General features: G+C 37.6%; 1 protein-coding gene across 1 annotated transcript; it reads left to right on the top strand.

The window, feature by feature from the left end:
- The first annotated feature begins 561 nt into the window (after positions 1-561).
- LOC133059070 (cysteine-rich secretory protein 3-like) lies at positions 562-23,205 on the top strand. Its single transcript, XM_061146105.1, has 8 exons — positions 562-641; positions 10,449-10,519; positions 15,181-15,297; positions 16,721-16,808; positions 17,906-18,054; positions 18,613-18,707; positions 19,252-19,340; positions 21,412-23,205. Exons 2-8 carry the CDS (start codon positions 10,451-10,453, stop codon positions 21,537-21,539), a joined length of 735 nt encoding a protein of 244 aa, XP_061002088.1. The 5' UTR covers positions 562-641; positions 10,449-10,450; the 3' UTR covers positions 21,540-23,205.
- Positions 23,206-23,786: the final 581 nt, after the last annotated feature.

The following is a 23,786-nucleotide window of genomic DNA, read 5'->3' as shown; positions in this document are numbered from 1 at the left end:
ATTTCATGTAGCCAGGAAATAAATGTTAATATCAGGAGAACTTATAACTTAGAAATACCAATAAGTTATGGGGTCTCTTTCCATTTTGTTTTGAAAGATACTGTGACCTTGCATTTACAAAGATAAAGACTAAATTATTCTCCAAAATGATAAGGTTCAGCCAATTACTAATGAATATAGTTTAGATCTCTGGAAGAAAGCATTACATTCTCTAGAGTTCACAAAAAATGATAAGCAGAGATTTATTCTTACAGAAAAAAAGTAATCTTGAAAACTCTGTTGTAATGAGCACAGTCAAAATCCTGATTGACAAAAATGTGGATAAATTGTAGCATGATATGCACTTCAAAGAATAAGTGTACAGTAGTTAAATGTGAAATAGCTATTTATTTTTAAAAGTTGTGTGGGGAATCACAAGATAATGTCAAAAGTTCAGTTAGACAAACAGCAATGAAATTTGAGACTACTGGTATTATGACAAATCCGGTTTCCAATCTTGTTGACAGATTTACTTGCACAACCAGAATTTGTCAGAACAGGAAATAGGTATAATGCATATATACCTCTCTAACGTCGTTCTCTCTACTTGTCTCCTTCCCACAGATAAAGCAGATAACTTCACCTTGCCCCGAAGACCAACAGTAAGTGCAAGATCTTTATTTTTAAAGTGAACATTTTATTGTGGCAAAGTACTTAATGCCTTGTCAGTGAAAAAATAATACCTAGTAAATGACTCTGTGGTTTTCAAGTCTGCTGATAACCTTTATTGACAGTAATGATCTTAAGTTATGCTATTGTTTTTAAGCTAAGAAAGTAACATATAGCTCTAATATTTTTTTAAAAGCACTTTTATCTAATGTAATAAATTAGTTTTTACCTTTCGTTACAAAATAAGCAATATAATTAATTCCTATGTCTGTGAATTTTGGAAACAATTACAGCAGAACTTCCTTTAATATAAAAATGAAAAACTATGGTTATATGTGTGTGCATACTTCCACAATAATATCTTAAGGAACACATTTGAGTCAGTTCTAATGAGGTGGATGAACCTAGAGCCTATTATACAGAGTGAAGTCAGAAAAAGAAAAGCAGATGTTGTATATTAATGCATACATATGGAATCTAGAAAGATGGTACTGATGAACTTATTTGCAGGACAGCAATGGAGATGCAGATACAAAGAACAGATGGGAGAAGCAGAGGGAGGGAAGAATTGAAAGAGTAACATTGAAACACATACATTACCATATGTAAAATAGATAGCCAGCGGGAATTTGCTCTACTACACAGGGAGCTCAAACCGGTGCTCTGTGACACCCAGAGGGGTGGGGAGGGGTGAGAGGTAGGAGGGGGGTTCAAGAGGGAAGGGATAGATGTGTACCTATGGCTGATCATGTGGATGTATGGCAGAAACTAACACAATATTGTAAAACAATTATCCTCCAATTAAAATTTTTCATTAAATAAATTAATTGATTTTACTAATATTAACATATATGGACATTATATAATATAGACATTATTAAAATAAGTATAGGAAGCTATTGCTAATAGTTTTAAATCCACCAAAACAAAGTAATAGCACCCATCTTGAGACAAAAATATTCTAAAGATTACCAACCTAAGATAAAATATCCCCTATGAAATGCAGGTAAATAAAAAAAAAATATTTAGAAACTTTCCCAACAAAAGTCAACCTTTTCAGGCATTTATGTTTATATAAGTGATGTAAATATAATATCAGTTGCATTTATTTTATATAAGGAGGCAATTTCTATATAAAACTTTATATTCCTTGCCAAATAAGAAGTGATCCTGGATAAGCAGATATCAAGAGACCACATACTTACCTCTGATGACCTGTGAGCAGGTATTCACTAAACAGAGGAAAGGTTTTACTTTGAAAACATTTTATATTAATGCGTTTCTCCCCTGTGGCTAAATGGCATCCAAGAAGCTTAGGGAAGACATGCTATTGTCAGAGAAGATTTCGTGGTCCCACTTCTCCTATTTAAAACCAAAACCTATATGACTCACACTCTGGAGAAGAATCAAAGGAAATTAAACTGACTTCAAGTTTCAAGCCTGCGAGCTACTCTACAATGATAGGGCTTCTGAATTGAGGTCAGATTTGTAAGAGGAAGAGATAAATTATGAGGAGGAGTGTCAGAACTCTTGAGTAATGTTTAAATCCCCACACTGCTAAGAATTCTAGTAATGATTTTCAGTAAAGTCAAGTAAAGAGGAGAGAATTCATCTTTGGGAAGAAAAAATAATTGCTTTCTGGGAACTGTCAATGTGGCTGTTGTTATTTAGATATCTTTGTAGATTTCTTACATGAGAAAGTCTAAAAGGTTTGCAAACTCTCATAGGCTGCTTTCTGTCTCACATGTAAGTGGAGAGATAAAAGAATGTGTTATAATGAAGATTAAATATTACATTAAACTATATTTGAAAAATATTGCATCCTATAGTTTTCTGAGGTCTTCCCTGGTGGCTCAGTTGGTAAAGAGTCTGCCTGCAATGCAGGAGACCCGGGTTCAATCCCTGTGTCGGGAAGATCCCCTGAAGAAGGAAATGGCAACCCACTCCAGTATTCTTGCCTGGAGAATTCCATGGACAGAGGAGCCTGGTGGGCTACAGTCTATGGCGTCACAGAGTCGGACATTACTGAGTGACTAACACTTTCACTTCACATAGTTTTCTGAGCTGTGGTTAGGTATATAAATGTGTCTATAACTATTATGTACATATTATGTATAAATGTGTTAATACTTTTAATGCATTGTTTTTCTAGTCCCCATAATTCTTTAAAACATTTCCATTCCCTTTTTTCAGGAGCAAGAGCTCTGAGCCCAAAATATCTAGTTTTATCCCCCAGTTCTGCCTGCAAGTTTATGGCACTTCATTATTGAATCTCTGATGCTGGGACTGCCCATCTATAAGCCAGGGTATTGAGTAGATTATTGTGAGTTTAAAGTGAGCCCATAAAGAAAAACCCAGTACTTCACAAGAAAGATGTGCATGCATGCTCAGTTGTGTCCAACTCTTTAGTAACCCCATGTACTGCAGCCCCTCTCTCCATGGAATTTTCCAGGCAAGAATACTGGAACTGGAGTGGGTTGCCATTTCTTTCTCCAGGGAATCTTCCCGACCCAGGGATTGAACCCATGTCTCTTGCATCTCCTGCATTGGCAGGCAAATTCTTTACCACTGTGCCACCTGGGAAGTCACCATATAGTGGCATCATTATGTATGGTTCACTTAGGGCAAGGGGCTTCCTGCCTCTTCACGATAGCCTATAGATTGCACAAGGTGGTACATAATTCAATAATTTTGGTTCATTTTCATGTTTATACTATCTATTTTGTCATATGGCAAAAATATACTAGAACAAACTTAATCCCAGCATCCTTTCCATTTGCTGCCACTCCTTAGGTTCGCTTTAGGAAGAAACAGCTTTGAGAGGAAGTAGTTATACTAACTCATACTCACATAGCCCTAGGAGGTGGTATGAATGTAATAGCAATGTAGAATAGTCCACACATGTCTTTGCATCTGATGAAGGTTACGTTCCCCTGTTGCTATCTTGCTGATACATGGCCCCAGGACAGGTGGCTAGTTCTGTTGCTACAGAATTTTGCAATCATGGGAAAGCAATGATTGTCTTGAGGCAAGAGCAAAAATTAAAAGGCTTGGCTATCACTACACACTCAGGCCAGCTACTGCCTCAGGATGCAACCTCTTCCTCCACTTCACACCCATCACACACACAGACACACACACACATCAACACCGACACACTAGAGGTCATGAGAGACTTACTTCCCCCCAGATTTTCTTCCTATCTTTTTGATATTTCTTGAAAGTCATGATTCTATTTTGCTTCTGTAATTCCTTCCATATCCATGTCAGAGTGAAAAAAGAAGCCTGCCTATTTTAGGAATAGAAACCTAAAAGTTTGCTTTGTAAATGGACCCTTTTATGAACTTTCTTCTTAGGATCAAAGCACATTCTCCTTAGTTTATACTTTGAAAATTCTTATTTCCACAAGATGGACTTTTAAGGTAGTGTATGTTTGCATAATTTTTATAAATGTGCTTGTTATCTTCTAATAAGCAGTGATATCATGTCATTAGAGAAAATAATATTTTCTTTTTCAAGTGAGTGTTTCAAACTTAGCAAAGTGCCTGACATCAAGGTGAGAAAGAAATAATATGTTTCAGTTTAACTGTATTATATACATTTTCACTTCAAAAAGACTTGTTCTGCTGTTAGTCATTAGATATTAGGGCTTCCCAGGTGGTGTTAGTGGTAAAGAACCCACCTGCCATTGCAGGAGATGTTAAGAGAGGCAGGTTCAACTCCTGAGTCAGGAAGATCCCCTGGAGAAGGGCATGGCAACCCACTCCAGTACTCTTGCCTGGAGAATCCCCATGGACAGACAAACCTGGAGGGCTACAGTCCACAGGGTCACAAAGTCACACATGACTGAAGCAACTTAGCATGCACACATAAACCATCAACACTGGAATTAGAAATTTTTCAGATCCTGTATTTGGCTTTTCTCTAGTCACACAGGAGAGATGACTAATCACCTGAAAAGGAAAATGATGAAAAGCAGAAGGAAAATCATGTAAGGAAAGCTGCAATGACTTCTACATAGCAAAATCGCTTTTAAAGGGAAATGGGTGAAAAGGAATCTAAAGTTTGTTATGAAGGAAATAGCAGCTGAAACATATAACTACACACATTTAGAAATTGTCTACAAGCAAGCAGGTAACAGAAAGAGGCAGGTATTTTTCCTAATTCTTTCCATTGATTTCGGTGTGACTGTACCAAACATAATTGCAAATAAATCATATCTGATCTGTACCTGCTATTTAAGGAGGCCGCTGAAGAAGAGAGGTGGAATGAAGCTAAAATCACTGGTCTTACAGTTGCTGGTGGACCTTTATTATGTTTACACCATCTGACATACTTAATTCCAGAGCCCTGTGCTATGCTGGATTTTTCCCTCTCCTTCTCCAAAAGCACCAGAATGGGTCACAGCAAAAGAAAAAGGAAACTTTTCCCTCCACTTTTGCACACTTTTGGAAAGGTTCAACAAGTTCATATTTTAAGTGCTTGAATCATGAGCTACCCTAATGATATACTGAGGGTCAAGAGAGTGGATGAGAATCATATTTTGTTAACTTGAATAAGCCCAGTATATTCTAGCCTGCTGTCATGGGTAGTGTGCAAAACTTGATGACTGTCTGTTAAAGGAAAGAATAATAACTGAGTGTCACTGGCTTACAGAAAGAGAAGGACCCGTTTTCTCTTTGGCTTGCAAATTCTCCTCGAGGCCCACTTGAGCCCATTGCCCAAGGAATGTATGTGTCCAGGGACACTAACCTAAGAAAGAGTCCTCCGGAGACTTAGCTTCTGAAGCTCCACCACTAAGCATATAAAGAGGGAGCTGTCTTTAGCCATAAGGCATTTAAAAGAATGAAAATGGTAGTCTGTCCTTTCCACACTCACGGCCAAATTATAGAAAAAAAAGTCAAAAGTACATGAAAAAATTGAGAGAAATAAGATCTTGCAGGTGGGTCAGAGAAAATGAAAATATAATCAAAACTTTACATGGTAAGTTTTAAAGGCTCTCATCCAGTGGCAAGATCAGTGTTTTTGGAGTTAACTTGGGAGTTTCTTTGGGAAGAGGCACTTAGAAATGTTTTTGAAGGATATGGCTAGAATCCAGGGTTGAGGATTAATATAATTTAAGGCATTAACGGCATATGATCAAAGGATAACTAAAGAAGCCTGGCTAGAATTAAGGAAAATTAAAAAAGATTATCTAATGAATGATGTCACAGCTTGGATCTTCTAAGAACAATATCTGAGAGATGGAAACTTTATCAGGAAATGCACTTGAGATCAATTCCTTTGGGAGGGAGTCGGGGGGAAGCAAAATTAGGCAAAGGTGTAATGTAGTCTCATTGGAGGCTTCAGCCAGTCAACTACTTCTGAGTAGTTCAGAAGTTGGGATGATGTTTTAGAGTTGTCTCTACTTGGAGTGAAAAGGTCAGGCCTTTATATCCCACATCTGACAGCCATGGGATGAGGGTGAATTAGGAAGGGATCATGACTGTGGGCCAGGAGGCTGCCTTCAGCAAAGCCAATCCCTGAAGAGCCTGATAGCTGAGAGATTTCTGCTGGGAGAGCAAGCATCCCAAATAATAATAAAAATAGTGATAATGCTAGGATGTGTGGGTATATGTTGATATTTTTTGTTTTCAGATTGCTTTGATGTTATTTATCTTCTCAAACATCACAAAATCCCTATGAGGTGACCCTATGTCACCATATTCTAACTTGATAAGTGAATATTTTCAATTTTATATAACTAGTTAAAGATGAGCTGGGTAAAACAGTATCACAACTTATGATAAACATAAAACAAAATCCCAGGCTTGTCAACACTTACAGTGCTCTCTTTCCTTCATGACAATACCAGGTACCAAAGTTTAGGTTTGCTCAGTAAAGGGCCAGGTATCCCTGAAAAATAAAAATGGCTCTTTTTAATATTAAATTTATGTATCTGCTTTATACAGAAATAAGTTCATTTCTCTTTCCCTATTTTTCCTTTTCTGTCTTTATATTTTCATTCCTTTCACCCACCTCTTCCTTTTGCCCACCTAAAATCTAAACAAAATCAACCTTTTTATATTGCCGTGAGTGAAATTTTAGTGGTATAGAAGAGCTTAAAATTTCAAGACACTGTAGAAACACTTCTGTAATTTGTATCCTTCATAGAACTCTTATAGGAATAAGTTATCAGTTTTGTGATTTCCAATCCAATTACATTCTTTCTCATTCTAGTTATTAAACAGACAAAAATGCTTCATTAAAATGCCAACAAAGTGCTCTATTATTTCAACAAATTTACATAAATGAGGGTTATTATAATGGCCTAAGTTTTGGAATCAAGAAGGATATCCTAAGAAAATATTATTTGCACTCTCCAAGTCTTAGAAATTTTATAATATTTGAAAGACAACAGAAAATGATTGACTTAATTGTTAATATTTCTATTTTTTTCTAATTTTCTCAAATGTGTTCAGTCAGTTGGCTATTTATCAGCTGCAAAAAGATTTATATTAATAGTAATGTAGGACTATTTCTGTCAAGGCAGAATGCTTGACATTCTTACCCAGAACTCCACGCCCCACCAAAAGTATGACACTGTTTAGTGGGAAGTGGTTATTGAGGTTAAAAAAAATCCCAAGTATCCTCAGTCTGGCGATGAGTCTGTCAGAAGATTACTTAACATCTCTGTGCCTCATTTCTTCACTCACAGAGACATCATAATGCCTAAACCATTAGCTTCAATAGGTGACAAAAGAGCAACAAGACAATAAACTGACAAAAGTTAGAGGCAATTTTCCAAGAGTGCCTTCACAATAATTACTCGAATTACAGTAATATAGAGTGGTTCAGAGGGTAAAGAATCCTCCTGCAATGCAGGAGACCCAGGTTTGATCCCTGGGCGTAGAAGATCCTCTGGAGAAGGGGGTGGCTACCCACTCCAGTATTCTTGCCCGGAGAGTTTCATGGACAGAGGAGCTTGGCAGGCTACAGTTCACGGGGTGGCAAAAAGAGCCAAACATGACTGAGCAACTAAGACTTTCACACTTTTCACATCACAGACTCATTATAGAAAATGCAGAGAAGAAAATAACACCCTATCACATGAGGATGAATTCATTCTCTTGTTTTTTGCTTAATTTTATTTCCTGTTTGCCTAGCTTTTTAGCTGATCATTTATTTTATAAGAGAATAGTATGAGGTTCTATTTTTGCTGCGGTCCTCCAGGTGAATCATAATGTCTGCATTCCCAAACTCCTGAGCATCAGGGTCCCCAGTATCACTATGCAATACAATTTCTTCTGTTACCCTATATGAAAACTAGTCCCAGGACTTCCCTACTGGTCAACGGCTAAGACTCAGTGCTCTGAACACAGGGGACCAGGTTCAGTCCCTGGTCAGGAAACTAGATGCCACAGGCCACAACCAGGAGTTTGCATGCTGCAACTAAGACCCAGAACAGGCAAATAAATAAATATTAGGGGAAAAAAAACTGACCCCAAAGAAACCCCATCGAGCTTTTGTCATCTATTCATGAGAAAAGCCAAGGTACATTGCAATATGGATGATGAGTGGCAGTCAGTAAACGCTTAACGTAGATATGCAGTTTCAGATTTCCAATGACTACATGTTATGGGCCTTGGAATGCACTTGAATGTAATCTGACCCTCAATATACATGAGAAATATACATATTAGTCTGCTGTGGCTGCTATTACAAAATACCACAGATTGGGTGGCTTGAGCAACAGAAATTTATTTTCTCACAGTTCTCACCTGAGACCAAGGTGCCAGGATGGTCAGTTTCTGGTGAGACTTCTCTTCCTGACTTGCAGACAGCCACCTTCATGGTGCCCTCACATGGGCTTTTCTCTGGGTTCGTGGAGACAAGAGAGACAGACAGAGAGAGGGCTTGAACGTCTCTTCTGAACTGAACACTAATTCTGTGAATTAGAACTCATTCTTATAACCTTGTTTAATTTTAATTACTTATTTAGGGGCCCTGATATATCATAGTCACACTGGGGGCTTACAGCTTCAATATATAAATTTTGGAAGGACCCATACTTTTTCACAGAAGGCTAAGCACCTCCCATATATCATTTGGTATTCCACTTTTTTCAAAAAAAAACTTAACTTCAAAATATAAACGTTTGCCTTGTTACAAAATCATCATAAAATAACTTTTATGTCTACTATGCTTAAGCAAGAGGATGTGTTTGAATTTATTTAGACGTTTTACCCCTATGATATTGAATAGTTAATTCATTACAATATTTTACCTTTATAAATATTAATGTGATGAAAAAATATACCTAAAGCTTTACCAGTGTATATTATTATTTCCTGGGGATTCCAAGAAGTTGAAGTAGTGAGGCAAATGATTGTGACTATATTAAGGGTGTTCATAGGATTAGGTTGGTATTAATAATACCTTGAAATGTGAGAACTGTACCTTCTGTTTTTAGATCCAGAAAGAGAATGTTGCCTTTTTGGGATTTAAGACATCGTAATAAAGAGAAAGATTTGAATGGGAATGAATGGGGACACTGGGCAGAGTTGAAAAGATCTGTTGAAATTACCAAAGAAAAGCATTTACTCCTCAGTGGGTTTACCTAGGGCTCTAGGAAACGCAAGCATCTGAGCCAGATCTCTGACAGGAAAGTAGTGGCACATGTTCACTGGTAATTTGAGGAGGTGTTAATTGGGCTTAAAAAGGATTAAGCAAGGTGTAAGGAAAACAGCAAGGGCTGGTTGTTCTTTTTTTTTTTTTTTAATGTCCTCTCCCTCCTGAAACTGCTGAACCTCCCAGCCACCTCCCTTCCCGTCCCACCCCTCTAGGCTGCTGCAGAGCCCCAGTTTGAGTCCCCTGAGTCATATTGCAAATTCCCATTGGCTATGTATTTACATATGGTAATGTATGTTTCCATGTTACCCTCCATACATTCCACCCTCTCCCTCCTCCTCCTCCCCAGCCCCTACCGTGTCCACAAGTCTGTTCTCTACGTGTGTTTCTCCACTGTGCGCGTTGTGCTAAGTCACTTCAGTCGTGTCCAACCCTTTGAGACCCCATAGACAGTAGCCCACCAGGCCCCTCTGTCCACGGGATTCTCCAGGTAAGAGAACTGGAGTGGGTTGCCATGCCCTCCTCCAGGTTGTCTCCATTGCTGCCTGCCCTGCAAATAATTTCCTACAGACCATCTTTCTAGATTCCATATATATATATGTGTGTTGTCTTATCACAGTTGGGCAATGTGAAGAAGCCATTCCTAGCACCTGGAGGATAGTTATATGGAAAAGCTGTGGAGCTAGGGCAGAATTGGACTTCCCTTGTGGCTCAGTGATGAAGAATCCGCCTGCCAATGTAGGAGACACGGGTTGGATCCCTGGGTCGGGAAGATGCTCTGGAGAAAGAAACAGCAACCCACTCCAATATTCTTGCCTGAGGAATCCTATGGGCAGAGGAGCCTGGTGGGCTACAGCCCGTGGGGCCACAAGGGTCAGATACAACTTAGCAACACCAACAACAGGGTAGAATTGAGTTATTTATCATCAACATTCACAGGTGACCTTCAAGGGTTTCAATGGAGTGCTTCTATTTGTTCTTTACTGTCCCCACTGGAGGCTCAGGTCTGGGGCCAAATCCATTATCATTCTACTGACTCCTGGTGACACAGCCTCTTTTTTTCATGAGTTAATGAATCTGGTGTTACTGAGAACCTTACTTTGTGTGTTCGATTTTCCCCTCTGTTCCTCAGAAGTTCATGCACTAAACATTCCAATGCCGGTCTTTGTTCCCTTGTTTTGTTTTCCCAGCAATGGCATTATTCACGGTGGTTTTGTTCCTGGCGGCTGTGTGGCTTCCGTTCTTTCCTGCAAAGGGACAGGTATGGTCAAGGGTAAAACTCCTTTCACAACAACTCATGCAACTTTGAGGGATCAGTGTTTGAAAGTAAAAAAAGACCGGAGTGTCTGGTACATCGCAAAGTACTTCTCAGTTGCTCACTGTGCTTAAGTCTAAGGCTGTGGCAAGCAATATGGTAGCGTCTAGCCACGCGAGGATATGGAACACTGGAAATATGGATAGTGTGAGTTGAGACCTGCATAAATACAATATAGTATGATTTAGTGGGAAAAAAGGGAGGTAAAAATCTCCTTAATAATTTTAATATTGATCACATAATAAACATTGTAATAATTTCATCAAGTGGTATATAATATACTTAACAATTTAATATGTTTATTTTTTCTTTTTTAAATTAAAATTATATGTGATGCCTTAATTATATTTTTTATGACAGCACTGGTTTGTGGATTTAAAAGCTAATGATACTTCTCCTGTCCCAAGATCTTTTCTGATTTACTTTTATTTAATACATTTCAACGTGACCTCCACAGAAAATTAGCAACATATTTAATTATCTCAAATTAGTGAAACTTCTTCCCACACATCACCACATTTAATTTTCATAATTACCCTGTGAGAATAATTTTATCTATATTTTAAATTAAAAGGCAAAAAAAAATTTACTAAAGATATTAAGTATTTTGATTTTGCCCATAATTTTACAATTAGTATATGTTAGGTAAGATGTTCTAATTATTTCTAATATTCTGCTTCACTTTAGTAATCTCCCAAACAGGATCAGTCATGTTCTCCAATAATCTCCAATGATGCCCATATAAGGTGTCGACCTCCGATCAGAGAACCTCTGAATGTGAGGACCTTTGGTCACTGCTGTCTGTTCCCACACCCTCCTTTGACTCTGGGCACACAAGATTAGCTAGGACTCCTCAGACCACAGGTTTCTGACATTGCATTTAACCTCGTTTGGCATTTACAAATATAGCTATTATGTTACCATAATCAAAATTTCAATCCAAATACAATATATTCATCAGCTAAGGTTTCACTGAAGTAGTTTGCTGCATTTCTTTCCTGAAGATTCTTTCCATGGTCCTTTCTAGTTCCCTGTTACATGTCAGTCCATCTCCCAGTCTTTATTTATAAAAGTATTTAAAAGGCAGACATCATTTGGGTCCTTTGCACCAGTAAATGTCTCTTGATCAGATACTCTACACACCCTCTGCCCAGAGCATCTTCTCCAGATGCCTAGAAAACACAATTTATCTTTCAATATCCCAGTCCAGACCATATTTTGTGAAATCTTTTCTAAGCTCAATCAAAGAGAATTAATCCCTCCTCCCTTTATATCTAGTAGATCCCTCCTATCATTTCAGTTATCAGGTTATAATTATCTATGTCATACTGCCTATCCAATATAAACTCTTTAAGGATAAATAGATACCACCTTTTATCCATTGTACTCTCAACACTTTTCATATCACCTGTCACTTAATAAAAACTTTATCGATGCTCATTTTTAAAACAAACAAAAGACATGTCTTCTTCAATAGAATTTATCTACAAAGCAAGATAGGGTAAGAAGCAGAAAATAATGACTTTTCAGAAACCAAATTTTGGTACACTTTGAAATGAAACTACATTTTTCAGAGTCAAAAGGACATATCCAGGGAGCTATTTTACAATTTGATTGTATTTAGGTTAGTGCAAAAGTAATTGTGGTTTTGCATTGTTGAACTTTGCTATTTGATATTGGAATACATTCTTAAATAAATATTGTTAAGTATACATCATTTTAGTACACATTTATCATTTTTTTTTGCTAATGACATTGTTTGCTGTTTATTTTGTGTTTATTTTAGACTAGGGAAATGATGTTAGACAAAAAGCAAATTTGGGCAATTTTCCTGAGTTCAGAATGGGTTGGAAAGCAATGGAGATAACTCTCATCATCAACTATGCATTTAGCCCAGGAACTGCTAAGAATGTACAGTGCAGTGATGGTTCAAGAAGTTTTGCAAAGGAGACAGGAGCCTTGAAGATGAGGAGCACAGTGGCCAGCCATCAGAAGTTGATTGACCAAATGAGAGAATCATCAAAGCTGATCCTCTTAAAACTACATGAGAATTTGCCAAAGGACTCAACATTGACCCCTCTACGGTCATTCAGCATTTGAAGCAAATTGCAAAGATGAAAAAGCTCAGTTAATGGGTGCCTCTTGAGCTGACTGAAAATAAAAAATATCATTGTTTTGAAGTGTTATCTTCTCTTATTCTATGCAACAACAACAAACCATTTCTCAATAGAATTGTGACATGCAAAAAAAGTGGATTTTATACGACAAATGGCAATGACCAGCTCAGTGGTTGGACTGAGAAGACGCTCCAAAGCACTTCCCAAAACCGAACTTGCACCCCAAAAAGGTCATGGTCACTGTCTGGTGGTCTGCTGACTATCTGATACACTGGTGCTGCTGCTGCTAAGTCACGTCAGTCGTGTCCGACTCTGTGTGACCGCATAGACGGCAGCCCACCAGGCTCCCCCGTCCCTGGGATTCTCCAGGCAAGAATGCTGGAGTGGGTTTCCATTTCCTTCTCCAATGCATGAAAGTGAAAATTGAAAGTGAAGCCGCTCAGTCGTGTCCAACTGTTAGCTACCCCGTGGACAGCAGCCTACCAGGCTCCTCCATCCATGGGATTTTCCAGGCAAGAGTACTGGAGTGGGGTACCATTGCCTTCTCCCATCTGATACACTACAGCTTTCTGAATCCCAGCAAAACCATTACATCTGAGAAGTATGCTCAGCAAATCGATAAGATGTACTGAAAACTGCAACACCTGCAGCTGACACTGGTCAACAGAAAGGACCCAATTCTTCTCCACAGCAACACATGACCACACGTTGCACTACCAACACCTCAAAAGTTGAACAAATTGGGCTAGGAAGTTTTGCCCCATCTGCCATAGTCACCTGACCTGTCATCAACCAACCACAATTTCAAGCATCAAGACAACTTTTTTGCAGGGAAAATTCTTCTGCCACCAGAAAGAGGCAGAAAATGCTTTCCAAGGGTTCATTGAATCCCAAAGCAAGTATTTTTATGCTACAGGAATAAACAAACTTATTTCTTGTCGGCAAAAATGTGTTGATTGCAATGGTTCCTATAAGATGTGTTTGAGCCTAGTTATAATGATTTAAAATTCACAGTCCAAAACCACAGTTACTTTTATACAGAGATTGGCCACAACTGGTATTTCACATTGGCATCCTTGCTAATTTAGGAATCGATAGCTGGGAAAGTGCCCAATCTGGGAGTACCACGCATTCAATATTGGTCCCTGTCTTTAGGAATATACAAACAGGCAGGAGAAATGGACACATAATGAGATTGTGGCAATAAAGTACGGTGAGACCCATGTTCACAGTATTTGTGGAACTTTGAGGAGACTTAGCACTGGGGGAGGGAGAGAATAACTTATCCCAGGGTGTCAGGGAAAATCAACAAAAGGCCCTGTCTGGGCTTAATGCTTACAAAATTTTGCTCATGTACATATAACATCAGACTCTTCTGTGAATTTAAGTCACCAAATTGCTCAGACTTTCTGAGAACTATTCACACACCCTACTCTACCTCCAGACTCAAGCCTCCCCAACATACATGCAAAGATACACCAAAAATATCAGTACCAAATTAATGCCCTGTTAATTATATTTCTGTTACTAAAAGGAACAAAGTCAGCAATAGTTCATTAATTGGAATGACATTGCTCCCTCCAAATTGTTTTGGAGATTTTTTTTATAATATTTTTAAACCGTCTTTTGAGAGACCCCATAAAGTCTGTCATATAATAGGTAGAATTATTTACTGAAGTATTGAGGGCACTTGGACTCCGCCTAAACATGCTTTCTCTATATACACACAGCAAGTCAGTTCAAGGTTCCCTGAACATCTAAAACAAGGGTTCCCAAACCTCCAGGATCTAACGCCTGATGATCTGAGGTGGAGCTGATATAATAACAATAGAAATAAAGTGCACAATAAAGGTAATATGCTTGAATCATCCTGAAACCATCTCCTACCCCCCAGGTCCAAGGAAAAGTTGTTTTCCAGGAAACCGGTCCCTGGTACCAAAAAGGTTGGGGACCACTGGTCTAAAAGGATCCACCTACCTCTACCCTTATCACGCCCTTTCTGCAGCCTGATTGAGGGTGAACAAGAATGTTTAATGGCTCCAATCTTGTAACTCTGTCATTGTGTTTTCATTCATATATCTAGAAAACTCACACTGAGATGTCTCTTCATTCTAGAAAGTGGCATTTATAGCCTCGAAGGTGTTTTTATATTTTGGCTGGCCCACGCAACTTATGGAATCCTAGTTCCCTGACCAGTGATCGAACACGTGCCCCCTGAAACAGAAGCACAGAGTCACTGGACCACCAGGGAATTTTCGAGGCATTTTTAATCATCACGGCATGAATTACAGCCCGACTTTTAAAATTCAACACTATTTCTTTCTTTCTTAAAAATCATAGTTTGGGCTCAGACTCATTGGCAGTGCTTAATAATACTGACTTGAACTGAACTTGTCTGGAAATAATCTTTTTTCTGTTAAATTAACTTATGCATTCTTCTATGCAATTTCAAAACTTTTAAAAACAAATCCTAATCTGACTTTCCTTCAGGATCTACGTTTTGCTGATTTGTCAACCACCCTGACAAAAGTCCAAACTGAGATTGTCAACAAACATAATGACCTAAGGAGAGGAGTCTCTCCACCTCCCAGTAACATGCTGAAGATGGTAAGAAGCAGTCACATAAAAAAAAGTGGCTTGAGCAGGCTGTGGTAAGAGCTGGCACCTAGTAAATTACATCTCTTAAGGACTGTTCAGCTTCAGAAGTTCTGTCTCTGCCTTGTTATTTCATTTGAGCTGTGTTATGGACAGGGAAGAAATTCTTCTTTTAAATTCCGCATACTATTTTTTGCTTAAAAATCATACTTCCTCCTTCTATATTCTATTCACTAGAATAGTTTAATCTGTCAGAATCTATACTCTACCATGCCTATTTCAGAGTTTACCATCTTTTAAAGTGGAATTTCTCCTCCCAGAAAGAAAAATGCATATACATACATACATATATAATCAGTATGAAGTTTCAGGGTGTCCCTGGAACCCCTGAAGCCTCTCCATGAACCCGGCTGCTGAGGTTAGTATGTGCCTTCTGACCTTAATAAGCTGCCTTTTAGATACTTTCACTAGGCTTTCTCTGTTGTTTTTGATAAAAACAGCTTTCTCATCACTCCTCTGGCCTGTGCGCTCGCTTCCTTCTAGGTTCCTCTCTGTACAGTCGTATCTGCGATACCATCATCCACACCATCCTCATGATTAATGTCCACTCCACCTGGGCTGGAATTTATGACCTAGACCTTTTCTAGAAGATATGTTATTAGTAGGAGAAATCCAAGTTTTGTTGACTTTAAGGAAGAGAACATAAAAATATCTTATCACTGCAAATGTTACCACTCCAACCCCCAAAAATGGCCAAACATCTTCTGAGGTGCCTTATTGCCACTCAGAAAGGGCCTTTGCAAGTGAGGGGCCTTCATTAGCTCATTGTCTCATTAGTCTCCTAAATTTTGCTTTATTATAGTGAAGCAACTTGTCTAGTTTTAAGTGCTATTTAAATTGTGGGGGGCAGAAGTAAAAACAAATCTTTAGATATCAGTGAGAGATGCCTTTCTGCTCAGTATTTCTTCTAACTTAGGTTATTAGGGTTATTACCTTTTGATCTAGGGTAAATAACAGCCCACTTTTCTAGGTCCAGTACTGAAGGCCACACGTCTCCCAGAGGTACTTACTAAAAAAAAAACGAACTAAGAGTGAAGTATGCCAGCTCAGTACTATAGGAAAAATAATCTCAACACCTCCGTGAGTTGATCAATATTTAGAAAGGATCATTACTAAAAACTGAGGTGTGTCTACTGTGCCATCAAAAATAGACCATTAACTCTCTTAGATTTTTTGATTACTTAGGACAGATGTATGATTTTGTGGAGCAGAAAAAGACACGTGAAAAAGATACCCGTGACTGTCATGATAAGCAGAAGGTGCACATAGAGAAATTTTGTACTCATGTAGAATAGTTCACTATTCTAATAATAAAGCTTATGCTCCTTTGTAATTTAAGTCATTGAGTGCATCTTTTTTTCTCTTCTTGTTTTAGCAATGGAACAGCAAGGCAGCAGAAAACGCCCAAAATTGGGCAAACAAGTGCGTTTTCAAACACAGTAAGAGAGAGGATAGAATAGTAGGTATGTAATTTAATATATTTGTTGAGTCCATGAACGAACAAGACCACAAGGGCTATTTTTGACCTTATGTTAAGAAAGCTTTGTGAATAAATGTTGCTTCTAATGCTTCCTTTTTCAATTTAAAAACTGTCTGCAGCAGAAAGAACTCTGAGAAGTACCACATTGTGCTTATTGCGTGTTTTATATTTTACAAAAACACTCACACAATATTGTATTTGTGCCTCTTAACCATCCCCTAAATAAAGCAGTCATGAGTCATCTCTTCCTCTATTTTATAGAATAGAAAACTGTCAGAGAGAAAACAATTGTGATTTTAAACCTATTATTATTTGTATTTATAACATATGTTTGATTATATAATTTTTGATGACAGAATGTCAAGTCTTTTGTATATCCTGGGTGCCTGCCATACAATCATTACAATATAGATTAAAAAATAGCCTGTTAGACATGACTTCTGCATCAAGAAACATAGAAATAATGAGATAAAACTTGAAAAAAACATTAAGATATACATTGGAAAATATCTTGAAATATTTGTTGTGCTACAAGGCACTTCTTTCCTTATTCTTTGAGAATTTGGCCTGTGATGCTCTTACTTGCTTATTAAGGGGAGACTCATAATCTTTGAAAACATTGTCTCTTCTAGGGCCATTTGCTTCACATTGGGGTTTTTAATTAAAGGCTGAGTGCTAGCTTTTTTTCAAAGTTCATACAGAATAACAATCATAAACATTTATTTAGGGTCTTATGTATAAAACAATCTTTGATGAATGTGGTGGGCAAGGGTCAGAGAGAAATTCAGTTAGTCTCTGCCTTTACCGTACAAAGCAGTGTGTGCGTTAACACATACACTCAAGAAAAATTTAAAGTGTAAACAAATGAATCTAGGGAGAGCAGATACTGAAGAAAAAAAAACTTGATGTACTCAAAATTGTGCACGTTGAGGCCATTCTTAAGGTATTAAGTACATCTGACTTCTTTCCAGCTTATAGTTGATGAGAAACTCCCCCATGGATTAACAGCTATGAGTGCTACAAAGAATAGGGACTCTGCATTTTTATGGCTTTCCCCATGAATGATCTGTTCCTTCTCAGGTACAAGGAAGTGTGGTGAGAATCTTTTTATGTCAAGTTACCCTTCTACATGGTCTAACGCAATCCAAAACTGGTATGATGAGGTCCATGATTTTGCTTTTGGAGTAGGGCCGAAGAGTCCCCAAGCAGTAGTTGGACATTTCACCCAGGTAAGGGGAACAGATAAAAACATTCTGACATGAGTACTTTAAAAAGGAGGCTTCTCCAAATTTTGACTGATTCCAATGTTGAACTGAAAGGAATACCTCAAATGGGTAAAGAGTAGTTTTATTATGTTGTGGGTATTTCAGCCGTAAGCTGTCATTTGTCAAAAGCCTGCACACCTTGAATGGGGAAATATACCCTGTATTTTTCTTACAGTCTAAATGGATTAAATAGTGAATGTACATGGAAATGTAGTATTTTAAAAGATTTTTAGGGAATTTCCTGGCAGTCCAGCAGTTAGGACTCAGCACTTATACTGCCATGGCCTGGCTTCAATCCCTGGATGGGGAACAAAGATCCTGTAAGCTGCATGGAGTGGCCAAAATAAAATAAAAATAAAAGGTCAATACTTCTACTCAATAATTTAACTAAATATATTCATAAGGTATGCAGAAACACAATATATCAGTAACTTTTTTTTCGGTTTTGTATTTCTTATTATAGTTTTTAAAATATATTTTCTTCTCTAATGTACTCTCCTATTTTCACTTATGTGCTCATAGGTTGTTTGGTATTCATCTTTCCTTATTGGATGTGGAGTTGCCTACTGTCCCAAACAAAGTCTAAAGTACCTCTATGTTTGCCAATACTGTCCTGCGTAAGTATGTACTTTCAAGTTTGTCGTCAATACATAATGTCATCAGCAATGGAGTATTTTAACATTGTTATCTAATGGACAAGCCAGACTTTTAAAAAAGAATTTTTCAATAGCAGGGAGGAGGAATAAAAGTTTAGAAGAGTTTTTTAAATTTGAGGCACAACCAATTTCTCCCTGTCTCTCGATGGGATATGTTTACCTCTTGTCAGCATGTGGGGGTGCACAGCCTTACCAATTCCATCAAGTTTACTATGAGGTAAAAACTGTTACCACACTGAAATGCACTCTGTAGATTTTAGAGCCTATTATTAGCTCATTTCGGCTCAGGCTGTTAGACTAGGGTCAAGAATGAAAGTGCACATGTGAATTATTCTTACTTTGCATTGCGATCTGAGTACACTTGGGGAATGTCAGTTTTTCAGTCTTGACATGATTTAAAACACTGAAAGATATTTAGGCCCATATGATGATGGATGCTTCCCTTGGAGCATAAATTAAACTTGAAAAATGAAAAATGCTTGACGTTTTGTATTTCAAATTTCAGTGGCAATATTGTTGGCAAACAACATGTCCCTTACCAACAGGGAACACCCTGTGGCAGCTGCCCCAATCACTGTGACAACGGACTATGCAGTAAGTTTGAAACCATTAACTTGTTAATATAATAAAATGACTTGACGTGGCTAAGGATTAGAAAATATTCTGAATGTAACCAACTTAAGCGATGCCTTCCTCCAAAAGGCAAAATTAAAATTATTCAACAGAGTGCCTTTAAGCAAAAAGTTTACACTGTTGAGAATTCTTACTTGCAATGAAGTCTGTTACTGTACATAACCTCAAGAAACATCTACCACCAATGTATATCTGTAGCTATGTTGAACCCGTGACATATTGGCATATCTGAAAAACTTTCTGTGGAAATTAATCATTGTAACTGAATATGAACTTTCTTTTCATCAAAGTTAATGCCATTAGAGCAAAGATGGAATTTTAAAAAGAGAAATATGTACAAATATAAAGATGTGATACCACAGAATATGACTTAACCTGGACAGGCATATTGAAAATTATAATTCTTTATATGTTAATGAGTTCATCATACTAAATCCCTCATTTTTCCCATAGGGTAATTTAATCATCAAATTTAGTTTAATGAACACTTGCACTTTTTTCTGCTAATAACTTTAAATATTTTTAAAATGTCAATCAAATCTGCTTATACTGTTATTAGCTCACAGAAACTTCAAAAATATCTTAGCAAAAGGAGTGAAATTAATGTCATATAATGTCTTATCTGTGTTGTTGTTAATAGAAGTACAGCATTGGTGTTTTTGTTTAGTTGGCATATGTTATTAAAATTATTATGAACAATGCAATTAACCCATTAACTGAAATTTCTACCTTTTAAATGCATTCACCTAACTGAATTATAGCACTCTCTCTGGCAGAATTGCTCAGCCATAATTCAGAATACTGATGATATCAAAGCTTTGTATAAATTAACTACAGAAGGAAATAATTACACCTGGGCTGAATACTATTTGTTGAGGAGCTTGGAATTTATCCTAGTAGTAATGAGCAACCAATTGAAAGATTTCAAATGGAAGAATGATGAAATCAGAATTGTGCTTTACAAAGAGCTCCTGGCAATAGCTTGCGGAAACAATTGGATGGGAATCCAGCTTGGAGACTGTTGAAAAACATGGGTTTAAAAACAAATATTTTTACTGCATGAGGGCAAAATGAATGAAGAGAAATGGACCATGATAAGAAATAGGAAGAATGTAGGAGAGCCAGTGTTTCTTACCTGTGCTTGTTGCACGCTGATGAAAAATAGGGGGAAAACATCGATAATCAACTATACTTCAGTTTAAAAAGAAAGAGAGAGAAACTAGAAATATAGAAGGGAATGAGTTCAGGTTAATTCCTAGTGCCTGGTTTAAATTATGCCACTTCTCTGAGTCTGGGTGAAAGGAGGGGAGAGTTGGGAAGCAATACTATAAAACTGCCAAGCTTGTAGGTAGGATAATGTACCTGGCTTGAGATGTGTTCAGTCCGTGGCCGCTGAGGGACATGTGAATGGAAATGCCCAACAATCATGGTGTAATTTCCTTTTGTTTTTGCATTTTTGCACCCACATCTTCTTAAATGATTTCTTATTCCTTAAAGAAAGACTAGTAGTATTAGAGTCTACAGCAACAGAGTCCAATATACCTTTTTGCATTCAAGGAAATGTTAAATAATTATACTGTCTCTTAAAGTAGCCCTTGGCCACATTGGTTATTGAGAACTTGGAATGTAACTAGTATCACTGAGGACCCAAAATTTTAATTTTATTTTATTTTAATTCAATTAGGTTTAAATGTAAGCAATCACCTGTCTAGTGCTGATCATTTTGGACAGTGCAGTTCTAGACAGATTCATTTAAATTCATCGTACTCTGTTTTCTGAGGAAGGAAAAGAGGCCGATTCATTTTAGAAACATTTCAAAAGATTAGAATTTTAAAATAAATGGTGAGTTAATCAATTAGTTTAACTAAGAGACCGTATGTGTCCCTCAAGCTATGAAATGCTCATCACAGTGTAATGATGCCAACATGTTTGCTCAATTTTCTCTTTCTCACTCACATTGAGTTTACTGTTTATGTTGCTGCTATGGAAGAAAATGACAATGAAGTGATTACTCTCTTTGCTTTTATTCCAGCCAATAGCTGTGAGTATGAAGATACCTATTCTAACTGTCCATCTTTAAAGAAAACATGGACCTGTGCCTCTGATTTTGTGAAGACCAATTGCAAGGCTGCCTGCAACTGTGAAGGCAAAATTTATTAAATTCCCAGTACTGACCAAGCAGGGCTACATGATGGAAGGCTGCATCATCTACTCAGATTTGATATTTACTAACAAGGAAATCACGGACATGTTAGCTACAAATTTGATTTCAAGTAGTAAAGGGTCTTTTTCTCCTGGATCTGCTTTTTATTTTACAGAATTTTTTTTCATACAAAAAAAAATTTAATGTAACCTAATCTATGATAACAACTTTGGATTTTGATGTAAATGGGGTGATGTAAATTTAATTGAATTTAATCAAGTTGAAGATTCTGAAAGCTGTATTCTCTTACAAATATGATCACTAGAAATTTGAACTGAAATTGAGAACCATGTATAAAATAAACAAGCTGCAAGGATATTTTGTATGGCACAGGGCATGTAGCGAATATTCTATAATAACTATAAATGAAGTATAACCTTTAAAATTTGCAAATCACTATATTGTACACCTGAAACACATAATATTATACATCAGTTATTCCTCAAAAAAGCCTGAGGAGGAGGGAAAGGGTTATATCAGAAAACTTGGGAGCCCCAAGGCCTGGGAGCTGGGACGGAGGAAGCTCTGATTTAGAACTCACTTTTCATCTCCTACAGGCAATGTCCAGACCAGCTCGCCTGCCAGCCTAGGGGTGTTCTCCCAGCTCCAAGGCTTCCCACTTCTCCTCCATCTCTCAAAACCTGGCTTGGGGTCCTTGGCTGGAGGGTGACCCCATGCTGGGGACGTGCTAAATCAAAAAAAAAGAAAGAAATTGAGAATCATATTTCTAGAACAAGATGCATGAAAAGGTCAGAATGTAATATCATTGTCTCATGAATCCTGAACTACAGTCCTCATTCCCAGTCCCACTTTATAGCTAAACATCTTCCAAGATACATATGCTATCTTTAATTCTTCCTCTTCCCACTAATGTCTCCCATTTTTACAGTTAAATTCAAATCATTCTTCCTAAGGTAGCCTCCATCTTCATTTTGCCAAAATCAGTGAAGACTTTTGGGTCTTCATCTGCATAAATTGTACAGTAGAATATGACCACGCCTTCCTTTTTAAGTCTCTCTTCTTTTAGACAAATCTTCCTTAAAGAAAAATTCAAAATAATATATTTTGAATATACCTCTTCCTTCAGGATGTAGAACTCTGATCGCTCGCTCTTGAGTCTGTGCTGAACTTAGGGACTCGCTTCCAAAGCGGAAGGTATGAACAGTGGAGAAATCTGGCAAATAACGTCTTAACTAAGTGATCAAAATTCCACATCATTCCTGACTCAGTAATGAACCATGTGGATTCACATACCACCATATATGATATAATTAGAAGAGATATCACTTCTGAGGTGCTCTTTGCAACCCCAGTCTTATTATGCAATAAAACATCAAGCAAACCTAAATAGAAAACACCCTGATCACGACTCCTCAAAGCTGTCAAAATCATGAGCAATAAGGAAATTCTGAGAAAACATCACAGACCAGAGGAGAATAAGGAAACAGAACAACTAAATACAATGTGGTACCTTGGATCAGATCCTGGAACAGAAGGAGGACATTAATGGAAAATTGATGAAATGTGGAAAGGATCCAGTGTATTTTTAACAACAGTGGTGATTTCTTAGTCTTGATCAATGTACCAGAGAGATGTAAGATATTAATAATATGGGAAGCTGTAACTGGGTAGAGAGTGTATGGGAATTCTCTGTACTATATTAACTGAATTTCTGTAAACCTAAAAATACTCCAAAATAAAAACGTTAGTTCCTCAGTTGTGTGAAACTCTTTGCGACCCCATGGACTGTAGCCTGCCAAGTTCCTCTGTCCATGGGATTCTCCAGGCAAGAATACTGGAGTGGGTAGCCATTCCCTTCTCCAGGGGATCTTCACGACCCAGAGACTGAACATGAGTCTCCTATATTGCAGGCAGATTCTTGGCTATCTGAGCCCTAATAAAAGGTGCATTACAAAATTCTTTATTCCTTGGTTCCATGACACTTCATACTTTTCCTCCAGATTATCTGGTTTTTCTCTCTTGGACTTCCCCTCCCCACCCCACCCCTGCCACCCCGCCCCCATCACCCCTTGCTCCTACCACCAACCATCAGGTTTCAATTCCTCTATTTCATTGCTAAATGATTTTTTTTCCACAGGCCTTTCAGATACTGCAGATGATTGGAATGTCAAATCAGACTCACTGGTTTATCCAGTGTCAAGCTTCACTTATTATTTCAAGGATAGGCATGGCCATAAAGCCAA

Source organism: Dama dama, chromosome 7 (genome assembly GCF_033118175.1).
Source record: "Dama dama isolate Ldn47 chromosome 7, ASM3311817v1, whole genome shotgun sequence".
NCBI classification, from domain to species: Eukaryota; Metazoa; Chordata; class Mammalia; order Artiodactyla; family Cervidae; genus Dama; species Dama dama.
Note: the sequence above shows the minus strand (reverse complement) of the source record. Positions and strands in the feature narration are given on the sequence as shown.